Source organism: Nyctereutes procyonoides, unplaced genomic scaffold, assembly GCF_905146905.1.
Source record: "Nyctereutes procyonoides isolate TBG_1078 unplaced genomic scaffold, NYPRO_anot_genome, whole genome shotgun sequence".
NCBI lineage: Eukaryota > Metazoa > Chordata > Mammalia > Carnivora > Canidae > Nyctereutes > Nyctereutes procyonoides.
The window spans coordinates 5,238,862-5,252,454 of NW_026575024.1; the positions used below are offsets into that span (position 1 = coordinate 5,238,862).

At 58.6% G+C, this 13,593-nt stretch overlaps 1 protein-coding gene across 2 annotated transcripts in view; it reads left to right on the plus strand.

The window, feature by feature from the left end:
• The first annotated feature begins 3,221 nt into the window (after window positions 1–3,221).
• Window positions 3,222–13,593, plus strand: part of PMEPA1 (prostate transmembrane protein, androgen induced 1) — a 56,597-nt gene continuing 46,225 nt past the window's right edge. Inside the window, exon 1 of one of the 2 annotated variants that reach the window (XM_055303929.1) lies at window positions 3,222–3,826. In XM_055303929.1, coding sequence (XP_055159904.1) covers window positions 3,718–3,826 — 109 coding nt within the window. In that variant the 5' untranslated portion in view covers window positions 3,222–3,717. The remainder of the gene's footprint in view (window positions 3,827–13,593) is intronic. The other variant, XM_055303922.1, reaches the window with a different exon arrangement.

Consider the following 13,593-nt stretch of genomic DNA (forward strand, 5'->3'; position numbering starts at 1 on the left):
TACCTGGCTCTAGGTAGATGTTCAGTAAATATGAATTGAATAAAATGCCACCTCCTCGGGGGGGCTTTCCTGATCTCCAACCTGGCCTCTAGCTCATCATGACCATATCTGAAGTGACCTAAGTTTAACTATGGGTTTGTGTGTGAGTCTATAATCTCTCCCGTTCCTGCCCCCTATCCCATGTGACACCCCCTCCCCATGTCACATGAGGGTGGCGATTTTGTTTTGTTTGTTGCCCTGCGTCTGGTACCCAGCACAGAGCCTGGCACTGAACAGGAACACAGTATTTGCTGAATGTATGAAGGAGATCTCTTTCCCTGACTTATGGCCTCGCTCCCATGGACTCAAGCTGGTCCAGCAGAGGCGCCCCGTCCTCCCGTACCCACACTCCCAGTAGGGGGAGTGCTCCCGCTCGCACTGCACCATTCACACCTTGGCTCCCCAGAAAGAATCTGTGGGTCTTCCTGTGCCCGGCCTGACCGTGGGCCCTGTTCCTCCTCACTGAATCCCCAGCACTACAGTGCCTGGTACACACAGGGCAGTCAGATTTAGCAATAAAGATACAGGCATACAGTTAAATTTGAATTTCAGATAAGCAACACACAATCTTTTAGTGTAAGTCGATCCCAAATATTGCACGGGATATACTTACACCAAAAATTATTTGTGATCTATCTGAAATTCGCGTTTATCTGGCAGCCCTAGGCACATGCAAAGCCTCCCCTGAGTGTGGGTTCTCAAGCGTATGCTTCTCCCAAAGCAAGTCTGTCCTTTCCCATTAACCACCTTAGCCAAGGATGCTGTCATTGGGTGAAGCCTTCCCGATTGCCGATCCTCTCATCTGCAAACAGGAGGATAAAATGACGCCAGTTGCTCCCCTCCCCAGTGTGCCATGAGGATTACACAAGACCACCAGCACATATTCAGCCTCTTACACACTTTCACGGCACTGACTCCTTTATTCGTCACTCACTATCACCTCAGTCAAGGACACCATTAGGGATGCAGGCCATTTTGCAGAGGAGGTAACTGAGGTGGGACAGGTGAAAGGACTTGCCAAGGTCCCGTGTCCCACCCATCTTTAGAGATGCAGTTGTGGCCACCGTGCCCGACACCCCACTTCAGACCCCCAGCAGAACCAACGTTGGAACCAGGGCACAGACCACGAACCAGTCCCAGGGCCACCGTTAGAGCAGTGATGGCATACTGTAGGTGCTCAGTAAATGTGGCCCGTGCTGTTGTCCCAGGCAGATCAACCAGAGGTCAATGTTGTGGCTAAGGTGGTTTTTTTTTTTTTTTTAATCCATTGAATTCACTGGTTATTTTTGTCTGCTGGTGGTTCAGTCTTGATTGAGTAAATGCTGCTTCATTTCCAAGACAAAGTGCGGGATTTTTCACTGCCAGACAGCCTTGGAGCCTCTGCGAGAGATTTAGAGGGCAGGGGTTGTTCCTGGCATCCTGAGTGCCCAGCAGAAAGGGTCCAAGCTCCTGAGAGTTTGTCGATGGGCTGAAAGAAGGAATAGCAGAAAGGAGGGGCTGTGATGGTGGTCTTCTTTGGCCCAGGAGGTGAGTGGGACCCACCTTCATCCCCAGGCCCAACCTCCATTGTTAGGGTTCCCCAGGCAACCATCAGGACACCCTCCCCCCAGTTTTTCCTCCAAGATGCAGAGGCCAAATTGCAGCAAGACCTCCCTCACCCCAGACCTGTGGGTGAAATCAATCCCTCCTCAAGCTAGGGGCTGAGACTGTCCAGGCATCCAGGCCCTGAGCGCTTCCCCCCTCCTCCTGGTCCCTGGGGTTGGGCACAGCTCTGAGAGGGAGCCTCTCTTCCCAAACAAATCGGGGACAGAACCTTTGAACCTCCCTCTGTGTGGGCACCTTGAGCTCCTCCGTAAACCTGGAACACCCAGTCACCCCTGAATTTGAATTCCTTCACAAAAAGTGCTCTGTGAGAGCAAGGGGGCCTCCCTGGGACCAGCTGCCCGGAGAGATGTCACCCACTTCCTGGGCCAGCTTTCTCTGAGTTCTTCGAATCTCTGGTCTGGTTACAGTCTCTTAAAAGGCAATAATTTTAAAACTCCCCTCCCACCCTGCCCAACACAAAAGGAGTCTCTGCTCTTTCCTAAACTCCAGTAATTGCCTGGATATGTGGATATTTAAAGAAGGAGGAAACTATGTGGGGGTGCAGATACCCCCCACGGGGGGGGGGGTGGGGAGCCGCCTTGGGTGAGGACCAGGCTCTTCCACTGCGTGGCCCAGAGCAACCAACTCCCCAGGCCAGCTCCCACGTCTGTAGAATGGGGCTCACAACATTCCCGTCTCGGGGAGTAGGTACCAGGTTGAGGTCCTATTTGGTGAGTTTCTGGCACTAGGTAGGCGCTCCCCAAGCGCATACAAAATAGAGACTGGAGCAGAGGTCCAGGAGGGGCCCCACCACATTGTAGAGTCTGGAGGTGTGCCAGGGAGAGGACCTCTGACGTAATATCTCCATTCCTTTTTAAACCAGGAGAATGTGTTCTTGTAACACTTGTGTAATTAAAACTTAATGAAATAAAAGGACACCCCCGCACTTCCTCCCCCTCCCCCTCCCCCCTCCCGCGTGTTTTGAACTCGGGAGCCGCGCCCCCCAGCCGGCGGCCCCTGGGGCAGCAGACCACGGCAGTGGTTTCGCCCCGGGCCCTGCCGGCTGGGTCGCATCTCGAGTCCCAGGACACGTATTTACATGACAAGGGCTCCCGGGCGTTCCTCGGAGCCGTCCGGGGCGTGTCTACACGAATTCCAGCCTTCCCCGGGCGACCTCCTTGGGGTCGGGGTAAAGTGCGCAGCGCGGGGCGCCAGGGGACTAGAGGCCTCGATGTTAGGTAAAGGGTGATGGGGGACTCCCCTCATCCCCTCCAGTTCCCCGTGCCCTGAGTCCAGGGACCTGCTCCGGGAGAGGACAGGCTTCCCCTAAACCTGGGGCGAGGATCCCGGGCACCCAGGACGCACCCGCAGCGCGCGGGGGCGAGGAGCCTGCGAGCCGCGCTTCCCCGGGCCCGCGGGTCCGGCCACCGGCTCCAAACCGGCCCCGGGAGGCGCGGAGGCGCTGCGCGGCCCCCCGCCCCCCGCCCCGCCGGCCCCGGGTCTCCGCGGGCCGCCTCGCTCTGGCCCTTTAAGAGCCCGCCCCCTTCCCCGTCACCCCGCCCCGCGGCCCGGGAAGGGGGTGCGGGGGAACCTCGGCGGGGATTGGCGCAGCGCGCGCCCCCTCCCCGGCCCCCGCGCGGTGGGAACCGGCAGCCCCGTCTAGCGCTGACGTCAGACCGTCTGCCTGCCTCCGACCGCGGTCTCGGAGCGAAACCCGATCTCCTTGGACTTGAATGAGGAGGAGGCGGCGGCGGCGGCGGAGGCGCTCGGCTGCGGGAAGCCAGCGGCGGAGGCTCAGCCCCGGCGGCCGCGCGCGCCCCGGCTGCCGGCCCATTTCCCGGACGCCACCCGCGCGCACTGCCGACGCCCCCGGGGCTGCCGAGGGGCGGCCGGGGGGCGCAGGGGAGCGCGGCCGCGCGCACTGAGCCCCGCGGAGCCGCGGGACCTTGGCGGCGCCCCGAGCCCGGCGAGCCGGGGTGCGCCCTCCCCGCCGCGCGCCTCCTGCATGCGGGGCCCGAGCGCCGGGCGCCGGCCGGAACCCCCCCCGGCCGCCCCCGCGCCCCCCGCGCCCCGCGCCGCGCCGCCGCGCCGTCCATGCACCGCTTGATGGGGGCCAACAGCACCGCCGCCCTCGCCGCCGGGCAGCCCAATGTCTCCTGCACGTGCAACTGCAAACGCTCTTTGTTCCAGAGCATGGAGATCAGTGAGTGACCCCGCGCCCCCCTCCCCGGAGGCCCCGTCGGGCTCGGACCCCGAGGCCGGCCGCAGCCGCAGCCGCGGGCGGGGGCGGGGGCGGGGGCCGGGGCCAGGCCGTGCGCGCCCCCTCGGGCCGTGCGCCCTGCGCCCCGGGCGCGCCCTCCTGGCTCGCGGCAGCTGGCGGCCGGCCCGGCTTTGTCCCGCGGCGCGGCGAGCCTGGCACGGCCCCCGCTGCCCGCGCCCCGCCCGCGGGGCCTCGGACCCGGGGCCGAGCGGCCGGGAGGGCGGCGGGGCGCGGGAGGGCCGGGGCGCTCGGGTCCGCGAAGTTTCCGTTTTATTTCCCCGAGGGGCAGTCTCGGTGGAGCAATTAGGCCGGCTCTTTATCAACTTTGGCTGGGGGGGGGGGGGGGAGGGGAGGGGGAGGGGGTGGCGGGCGTGTGAGACGCTGTCTGGCCTGCGGGGTGTCTGGGGCCCCGGGTGTGTGTCTGGAGTGTGCGTGGCGCTTCTGTCTCGGTCTGTGCGAGTGGGTTTCCTCGCGTCTGTGGAGCGTGCGTGTCTGTGTGTCTCTGTCTGGGTCTGGCGCGTCTCCGTGGCTCTCTGTGTCTGTGTGTCTGGGTCGCAGTCTGTCCCGGGCATATGTAGCCTTCCTGCGCCCCTGCCTGTGGCCCGGTCGGGGTGCCTCTTCGGAGCGTGTGCATCGTTCTGGGGGCTTGGGGACCGTTTGTGCCCAGGTGTCTGGATCCAGGGCTCCGCGCCGGTGGGTCTGGCCCAAGGTGGATCTGGAGTGTGTGTCTCATTGTGTGAGTGTCTGTGTCCCCGACGCACCTATAAATAGCCTCTGTCTGGACAGCTTGGCTCAGCCTGGCTGGGACCGTGGTTACAAATGAGTCAAAGTTTGGGGCTGTCTGTGTTTGGGACCGCCTGGCCCTGAAAGGAGGAGATAGACCGAGGGTGGGGAGGGGGTGTTGGCAGCTTGGCACCAACTCACCCTGTGCACCCAGAAGTTGAGACAAATAAGCCTCTACTTCCGCCATTCGGACCCCACTCGGGTAGAGGTTGGGTTGGGTGGAGCGCTGTCTAGCCTGTACCCCCACCCCCACCCAGCCCATCGTTTGGTGTGGGGGGCCCTCTTACCTCTCTGGGCTTCGGTTTCCCTACCCTCACCCCTAAGCACCGAGGCAAGGGAGCACACAGCCCCTCCCCTGCCAGGGCCAGCCTTCTTCCAGCTGGGACCAGGAGCCAGAGGCGGCCACCACTGAGCAGGGCAGTCACTGGGTGACTCATAAGCCAGTTTCCGCAGGCGGCTGCCACAGTGCGTGGCCCCTGAGCCTGTAGAGTGAGGCACAAGACGTAAAAATAACCCGTGACCGGCCCTGCCGGGGCAGGCAGGCCAGCTTGAGTGGTGGGTCCTTCCATCCGTGAGTGTCCCCTCCCTCCAGCCCCGGGATGGAAAAGCCTGCTTGTCCCCACCACCCCCCACCCCCAACCCCCAAGCCGCCCTGCGCCAGGCCAGCGAGGTGCCAGGAGAACCTGCCCAGAGCCAGCATGTGCGGAACTGAGTTGCATTAAACCAGATTGCTTCCCAAAGGCCCTTTATGAACTCAGGAGGCTAATGAAATGCACGAGGATATTATTAAAATATGTTCGCACATGTTTGGAGAGAGCCTCGCCGGTGCTAAACGGATTGCTGTTTAAGTACCCGAGGTGCCTCATTTTCCCTCTTCTGTAAAGCTGCCTTAGGGCGCTCCCCGCCCCAGGGGTCCCCACTATTGTGTTGAACCTATGGAGTCTGTCTTTAGGAGGACTGGGCACAGGCATTTTGCTCTTGTCCTTCCTTTGTGTTCAGGACTTTTAAAAAAAAAAAAATTCATTCTTATTCCTGTCCCTCCTTAGGCTCTTCAGCCCTGATGGTATTTTGGCTGACACCAAGGTGTTGTTAAATCCATCGCCTTCAACCCGTGTGCTTCCCCCAGGCGGGCATCTGAGCTGGGCCCTGGAGGTTAGCGCCTGGAACCCCGGCCTGCTCCAGCTGGCCCCAGGGTGGTACATGAGTCACCAGTGCACAGTGTATTTTTTACACACGGCCCCCTACTTACTGGAAGAAAGCCCAGGGCAGGAAGGGAAATGATCTTTAAAATGCAGGTATAATGTAACAGTTTGTTACAAGTGCTAATCAGATTTCCCCGAAAGGGTCTGGTGAGGAAGCCTGAAGGCCTGGAGTTTCTTTATACAAAAAAGATGGGGAGGAAAATTTGAAGTGAGGAAGAAAGGCCACATTTCCTGTGATACGAGCTTGGGGGGGGGGGGTTGTTCGCAAGCAGAACGGCAAAGATGGATTTGGAGCTGGGCTGCGGGGCCTTGTCCAGGTGGCCCTTGGTTGGTTCCTTAAATCGCCTTAGTTTCCTCATCTGAAAAATGAGATCTGGACAGTTGAAATTTAAAAAGCTTACCATCTTTCAAGATGGGGCCTCTGCCCTCCCAAGTCAGGCTGGAGGCTTCCGTGCCAGCGGTGGCTCCCCTCCCCCGGAACAGTGCTGGGTCCCTGGGGTGGTGTACAGTTGCCCCAAATCTCAAAAGCTGGGTGGAGCCTTGGCCGGCTCGGGCTTTACAGATGAGCGAAGGTGGCAATGGAAAGCTTTGCTCCAGCTCTTCCAGCGCACACTGGACCCAAACCCAGGGCTGTTTCTCAGGAAGCGCACGCACTGTCTCTTGGGACTTTGGCCCCACAGTAGGCCCGTCTTGAGCTGGAGGGCTGGAGGATCTCAGCACTATCCCCATTGCGCTTGGGAGGGGGGGAACTGGGTGATCTCCAAGGAAGCCAGATAGGAGATAATGCCGGCACGCTCCAGGGGCCCCAGTTTTCTCTGAGAGTCAAGAGGTGAGGGACACTGTCTGATGAGAATTGACTCTTCCCAAGATACCCCACAGAAAAAGAGGCTGTTCTTTAGAAAAGCCAGGGGTCCTGGGGTTAAAAACAGCTGGCTGACACCAGAGCTGACAGTGGGGAGTTGGCCGGGCAACTTTTGAGGAAAGGGTTCCTTCTTGGCCTGCCGCTCTCTTGGTGTTCCCTTGACTTCTTTACAGATCTGTCTCTCTTAGAAATTAGCCCCTGCTTTTCTCTTCCAGCTGCTGCTTGAGGCTTTTGGGGAGGGGGGGCAGATGGATGCTGCCTCTGCCTGGACAGACTGACTTGTGTCATACGGCTGTTGGCGCTCGTGCCCCATTTCTGGAGGGCCTTGGGCGGCGCACCCTGCGCTGGACCCACCCTGGACCCCTGCGGCCAGTATCTCTGGTGGCAGTTTTGCTTCCTGACACTCCAGTGTCACTGAGTCTCTGATTCCTCTTGAAACCCAATTCCAAAGAGATATTCCCAAACACTAGAGACTGAGCTGCAGGAACTCCCAGGATGCCCGGTGCCCCATGTCTCAAATCCGGGGCATTTCACCCATGGCACTAGGACCTCCTTGTTGGGAGGGAGGGGGAGGCTGTGTGCGATGCTGGGTATTTAGCAGCATCCCTGGCCTTTGTCTGCTAGATGACCATTGGAGCAGGCTTCTGCTTCCCCCTCCACCAAGTTGTAACACCCGTAAATGTCTCCAGACCTCCCCTGATGTCCCCTGGGGAGCGCATTGCCCTGGCTGAGAACTGCTGTTTTAATCCATTATTTCTCCAAGGGGCTGGGGGGCGGGAGGGTGGAGGTGAGTTGCCAGAAGCTGAACCTCGGTCTCTTACAGAGATCAGCCCCTGGGAAGACCCGTGGTCGTGCTCGAAGTTGGCGCCTGCCTGTCATTCCCTTGGCCTTTCTTGCGCGCCTGTTGTGTGCCACGCAGGAAGGATGGGGAAGGATGGGGCCTCCGAGCGCCTGTTGTGCACCACGCAGGAAGGATGGGGGCTCCGTCTTCAGGAACTTCCCAGTTTTCATCTTGGATTTGCATTTATTAGGAGGAGAGACTCTGGCACCATGCAAGCTTGTATTTTAGGATTTGGTTTAAACTGTGGCTGTCTAGCTGGAGCTATTTCCCCCATGGGCCCTCTGAGCGGGGACTTTTAACCCACATGTTTTCTGACTGTCTGGGTTTTAGGTTGAGGTGCAAATCCTAGACTGGATCTCAGATCAGACAGTTGGCCACAGCTCCCCAGGAGGTCTGGGGTAAGCCAGCCACACCACCCAGTGTGACCCAGGGTCAGGGGTGAGCTGAGTGTTTGTCAAGGCAGAGAGTACATAATTGCTCCTCCTGCGTGCATGCACACAGATGCACGCACGCGCACACACACACATATACGTGCATACTCGTGTGTGCGTACAGCCAGTGCATGCACACACGTATGCACACACATGCTCCACTGCTGCATGTCTTTGCCAGCTTCTCTTCGGGTAATGGCTTTACCTTCTGGGCACGTAAGAAAAAGGGGAAAAAAGTGCACACGCACACAGTTGGGCCTTTAAGTTGTGCAGATTTATGCACTCTCCCTTGGAAGGAGAGGGAAATGGAGCGGTGTGTGCACAGCTGCCCAGGAGAGGAGGCTGTTGGGGAGGGCCAGGGTGGCAGCAGCTTTTCTGGGACAGCTAGGAGCGCTTGCCCCACGGTAGCCCCAGAGCTGCCGGTGCAGGTGCACCCCCGGACCTGCCCTCTGCGCGTCCCGGCCCACGGCTTGTCAGCGTTCCTGGTTTGGTCAGTGGTTCAAACGTACAAATGTGTTGTGGAGGAGGTTACTGGTGGTAGGGCCGGAGCTGGAGGGCCCACGTGGCTTTTCCTCTTCGGGTTTTATCATCCAAAGGCCAGGTTTGCAGGCATCTCAGGGTCTGGGATGCTACCCAAGGAGAAGGAGCCCCTAGCAGTGGAAGTCGGGAGGCTGTCCTCCTGCCAGCCTTGGGGTCTTGCTTGCATGGGGCACGCGCTGAGGAGGTGATCAAAGCCAGGGGCCTGTTCTGTGTTTTTTAAAAGGTGTCGTGTGCATATAGGCGTGCACGTGTGTGTGTGCATGCGCGTGCCAATGCCCAGTTAGGGGCACGTGTGGAGGCCCTGTGTGCTGGCACGTGCCCACTCTTCTCTCGGTGCCTGGGAGCAATGAGGATGGCACCGTGCTGTGCCCGGGACTTCCCGAGGCCAGCGAAGCGTGGCATGGGGTGGCAAACTCAGCTTTCTGGGTGGGTGAGTCCTGTCGTGGTTGGGGGGCAGCTGCCACGTGGGCCCAGTGAGGCCAGACCTTTCAATTTCCGGGACCTGGACAGCCGGATTTTGATGTAAAACCCTTGTTTTTTAAGTACTGGCAATTCTTTTTTTTTCTCTCACTTCGAGGGTCCCGCAAAACCCGCCCGCAGACCTGATCTCCTCGTGGGTTGCAGTGGGTTAAGTGTGGGATTGGGGGCCAGGGAGATGGAAGCCCAGACCGGCTCCAGAACTTTCTGGCTGTCCTGTGGTCCAAATGAAAACGGGGTACCAACAGCTCCTGTGTGCTGGGGGGTTGTGTCTCTTCAGAGAACCCTCTGTGTTCCCCGGGGGTTGGTGGTGACAGTTGAGGGGGGGGAATCTCAGCTGTTCACTCTGTCCTGCCCCCCGGCGGTTGCTCCCTGAGGAGGTCCGCGCTGGAAAAAAGGTTTCCCCGTCCTGAGGCTGGGGTGCTGGCAGGGCCGGGGACGTCGGAATAGGCAGGCCCACGTGGGGACCGTGACCTTGAAGGTGGAGATGCTTGAATATCTCCCTCTCCTTGTCCCTGCCAGGCCCACCGCAGGCCTGGCTGGGAGACCCCCAGCATGCCCACCCCTGGGCAGGAAGCCCCCAGGCTCTCCTAGGGACGCCCTCGGGCTCCCGCAGTCCACTGCCAGCTTTGGAGGCTGGGGGCCAGCTGGGGCTGTGAGGCACAGACCCATGAAGTCAGCAGCACCCCCGACCTCCAGACCCCCCCACTAGGTCCAGCTCAGAAGACTCAGAGCACAAAGCCCAGGAACTGGTGATGCTTTGCGGCTCCCATTTTTTGAAAATTAATGTCAGGGTTTTTTTTTTTTTAACAAATAAGGGTGTACAGGCCGTGGACCCTCAAAATAAGAGCCTGATCTTCTTCGCCGATGGGGGTGGGTGGGGGGGCACATCTGCTCCCCGTCTCCGAGAACCTGTGTCTTCTGTGCTGCCCTGCCCCCTCCCCGAGGTGGGCTGCACCCCTCCATGAAGTCATGACAACTCGGAGCATTGACAGTCAACCTCCCTTTCCCTTCGGGTGACACTACAGAGCCAATCTGTGACACCTCTGTGTCTCGTCAGGGCCTTGTCAGGTACCCGTGCAAGTGCCTGTCACCACGCTGGGAAAAGTCCCAGAGCGGCTTGCTGACGAGAGCGGGGGCTTCGGTGCCCTGGGATGGGCCTGGAGAGGGTTGGGGCATCCCCGGGCTTTCCGAGAGCCACAGAACGGCGTTTCTCTTCTGTTTCCAGGGTGACTGATGGATTTTTGCTTCCCCTCCCTTTCCTAGTTGGATATAGAGAACTTATTATGTGCCAGGTACTAGTGACGCATTTTTCTTAATCTTCAAAACAGCTCTGCGAGAGCTAACGCTGTCGCCAATTTGCAGATTCCAAAATGGGTCCAGAGAGGGTGAGACACTTGCCCCAGGTCACACAGCCAGGAACTGATGATCTGTTGGAATTCAGACCTAAGCTCCCTGACCCCCATGCTCGGGCTCCCCTGATTTCTAACCCCACAACACCACATCGACTCCCTGAGCCCCAGCATTATCTTTGCAAGACTCGACACGGCAGTGGTAGTTTGGATTTTGTCCCAAGACTGCAAGCGCCCATCGGACTGTTCACTAGGGAAGAACGGGAGCAGATCTCGGGTGTGCGGTCGGGTCCATTCCACTCTGGCCGGACACTAGCTATGTGAGATGTCCCCCAGGCAGGTGAGATGTCCCCCTGGCAGGTGTCCCTTAGGAGGCTGCACCGGGAGCTGGCATCCCTGTCTACACCCCCCTCCCACCACCACCACCGTCAGATGTTGGGGCAGGAGATTGCTGCATGGCCCAGGGATGTTCCCGGAGGAACCATGTCTGTTAACCTTACCCTGATTTCCAGGCCATCTGGGGTCTGCACTGCCAGGTGAGGAAAATGCAGACTTTCCGGGGGCGGGTGTGGGGCACGTGGCATCCTTTAGGTGCTCAGCCATCCAGCGCTTCGTCACGTAGTTAGTGACTGTGGTGCAGAATGCCTGGACCGACCGTATAGACACAACCCTGCCCTCTGAGAGCCGCCCTTCTAGTGAGCAGACGCAAAGTGAGTTAATTCCAGGGAGGGAGCCAATTGGGAATGAACCCGAGGCGACTCTCAAAGCCTCTCTCAGGCAGGTCCCCCCAGGGTCTCAGACCCGTCATCCGGTTTCGACTCCAAGAGCACGCCGGGCTCTCCTGTTGCACTTGTCGTGTTGTGTGGGGTACCGTTCAATTAGTTGTCCGTTGTGTTGCTCCTGGTCCCCAGACACTGAGGGGTTGGGGACCGTGCCCGTTTTGCTCAGTATATCCCCCTGAACCTGTGGAAACCCTGAGTGTGAATGAGGTGGGGAAGGAAGTGGGCATGGGCAGGGCGGTAGGCAGCCTGGAAGAAGAGTCCGGAGTGGACAGGATACGGTCAAGATAAAGACTCTGAAAACCATCTTTTTTGGGACAAGGGCCGAGTCCCTCCCGGGCCTCCACTAGCACGTCTGTGAAATGGAGAGAAGGCTCACACCTGCTTCCTAGGTTGGCAGGGCAGTTGCCTGAGCAATGAAAAGTGCCTCCGGCACCAAGTAGTATTCTGAACCATCAAGGAACTTTCCACTGTTTGGGGCAGGAAAGGTGCCTCAGCCTCCGGGCTTCGTCACCTCGGGGAAAGGTCAAAGCCGCACTAAGGGGCAGGCGGAGAAATGCCCTGCTGCAGACCTGCCTCCCCTGCTTCAGCCACGGTGGTCCCACGAGGTTGAGGTCTCTTCCCTATTGTCAGTCCTCAGAGTATCGAGATGACAAAGGTGCATTGCCACCCGCCCCGGCAGGAGAATTTATAGGGCAGTTCTTTTCTGCACAGACCTGCTTTAGACCTGGGGTGTTTTGGAGGGTTACTCTCCCACCCATTGTCACCCGCGAGCAGAGCTGGAGGTCGCTCTGAGGCGACGGTGAGACGCCACGTGTTGAAAGGAGCCTGGGTGGCTCCCGTGACTCACCTGCTGAGGTATCAGGGATCATGGGATCTTCCTGATGTCCCGGCAGGTTCTAATATGTATTTGTTTTCTGTTGGGTCGGGGGTGGGAAGAAGAAGGGGTGGGTCCTTTGGCTTAGAGTTGGTGCCTGCAGTGCCTGGTGAGGATGTCAGAAGCCTCAGGGAACCTGGAGTCTTGAGTTTCTTCCCTTTAGACGTATCGGATCTAAAATCCATGAGTATCGTGCCAGTGGGTTTGGGAAATAGCTCTACTAGCAGAAGAGTTTTAATTATTTGGTAGCAAGTGTACCATCCCCAGTGGCCCTGGGATCTGGAAGCTGAATACAGTTTGCTTCTGGCCCCTAGGAGCCAGCTCTGAACGCTCCTAAGGCTCCTCCGTCCCCTACAGAAGCACCTGCCAGCTCTCCTTGGCCTGCAGCACTGGGCTCCCCCGGGGCCTGACAGACAGACACACCTACAGCTCTGAACAGCCGCGCAGGTTCAAGATCCCACCCTGCCTTTTACGTTTGGAGAGCTTGTCCTGTGTCTTTTGTCCCTCGTGGAGATTTTGGCGGTGATGGAGAGGGGGATGGCGGTGCCGAGTCCTGGTCGGCTTTTGCATGCTCTTTGGCTCAGAGTAGGTGTTCAATAAACAGTGAAGCAGCTGGTGAGGGGATGGATTTACGATGTCCCTCACTTGCCCCTGTGACCACTGGGTGCGTGGGTGATATCCTGTGAACTGCTGACACATGATGGGGTCTGTCGGGAGCAGCCGCCGTCCTTTACTGTCACCGATGGGGAGTCGTCGATCCCTGGCATGCACATCACGTAGGCTGCAGGGGTCCGAGAGTCCCTGTTGGTCCTTAGGTCTCCAGGACATGGTGGTTCCATCCCTGGCTTTGGTGGGGGGTGGTAAAAGTGACAAATCCAGCTGCGGATTTGTTTGGGTGTCAGTGGTTAAAAATACCGCAATGTGTGCTTTAATATATAAAACCGCATATCTTTGGATCTATGAGAGATACATAAATGTTTCATGATACAAAATACGCATGTTTTAAAATGTGTGTGTTCCACCCACCAAGCCTTTTTTGAGGTCCCTTGACTGGAGGCCCCCGTGGGGACCCTGCCTCCCACAGGTGTGCCCAGCATTGAGCCTGAGCCTTCCCCTGGCTATGCCCGGGTCCACCAGCGTGGGTGAAATCGGGGTTCCCAGGCCCCTTTTTGAGAAGAAAGAGACGCAGGGAGCTGAGTCAGATTTCTAGCAAATTTTGGGGAAAGCAAACAGTCCTTTCCCAAAAGAGGTTTTTCTGCCCCAGTGGCCTGCGTGACCTGGCCACTACCAGGGGCTGGCGTTGCCCAGGGCACCTGCTTGCTGTACCCATGAATGGTCCAGGGAGCCGGTGGTTAGAGGCCCGGCTGCCTGAGAGCATAAGCCAGGTGTAAGCTCGGTGTTATTCTCTCCCACGTCGGTTTGCCCACAGGATCTGACATTCCTGACGGCGATGCTCCTACACTTTGCAGAAGTTTGTCCAGGAAGCCTGGCCAGCAAGCCCCAACCCAAGGCCTGTGGGCTGACTCATCCCAGAGGTCACACTTTGTTAACGGAGAGGCTCAGAGT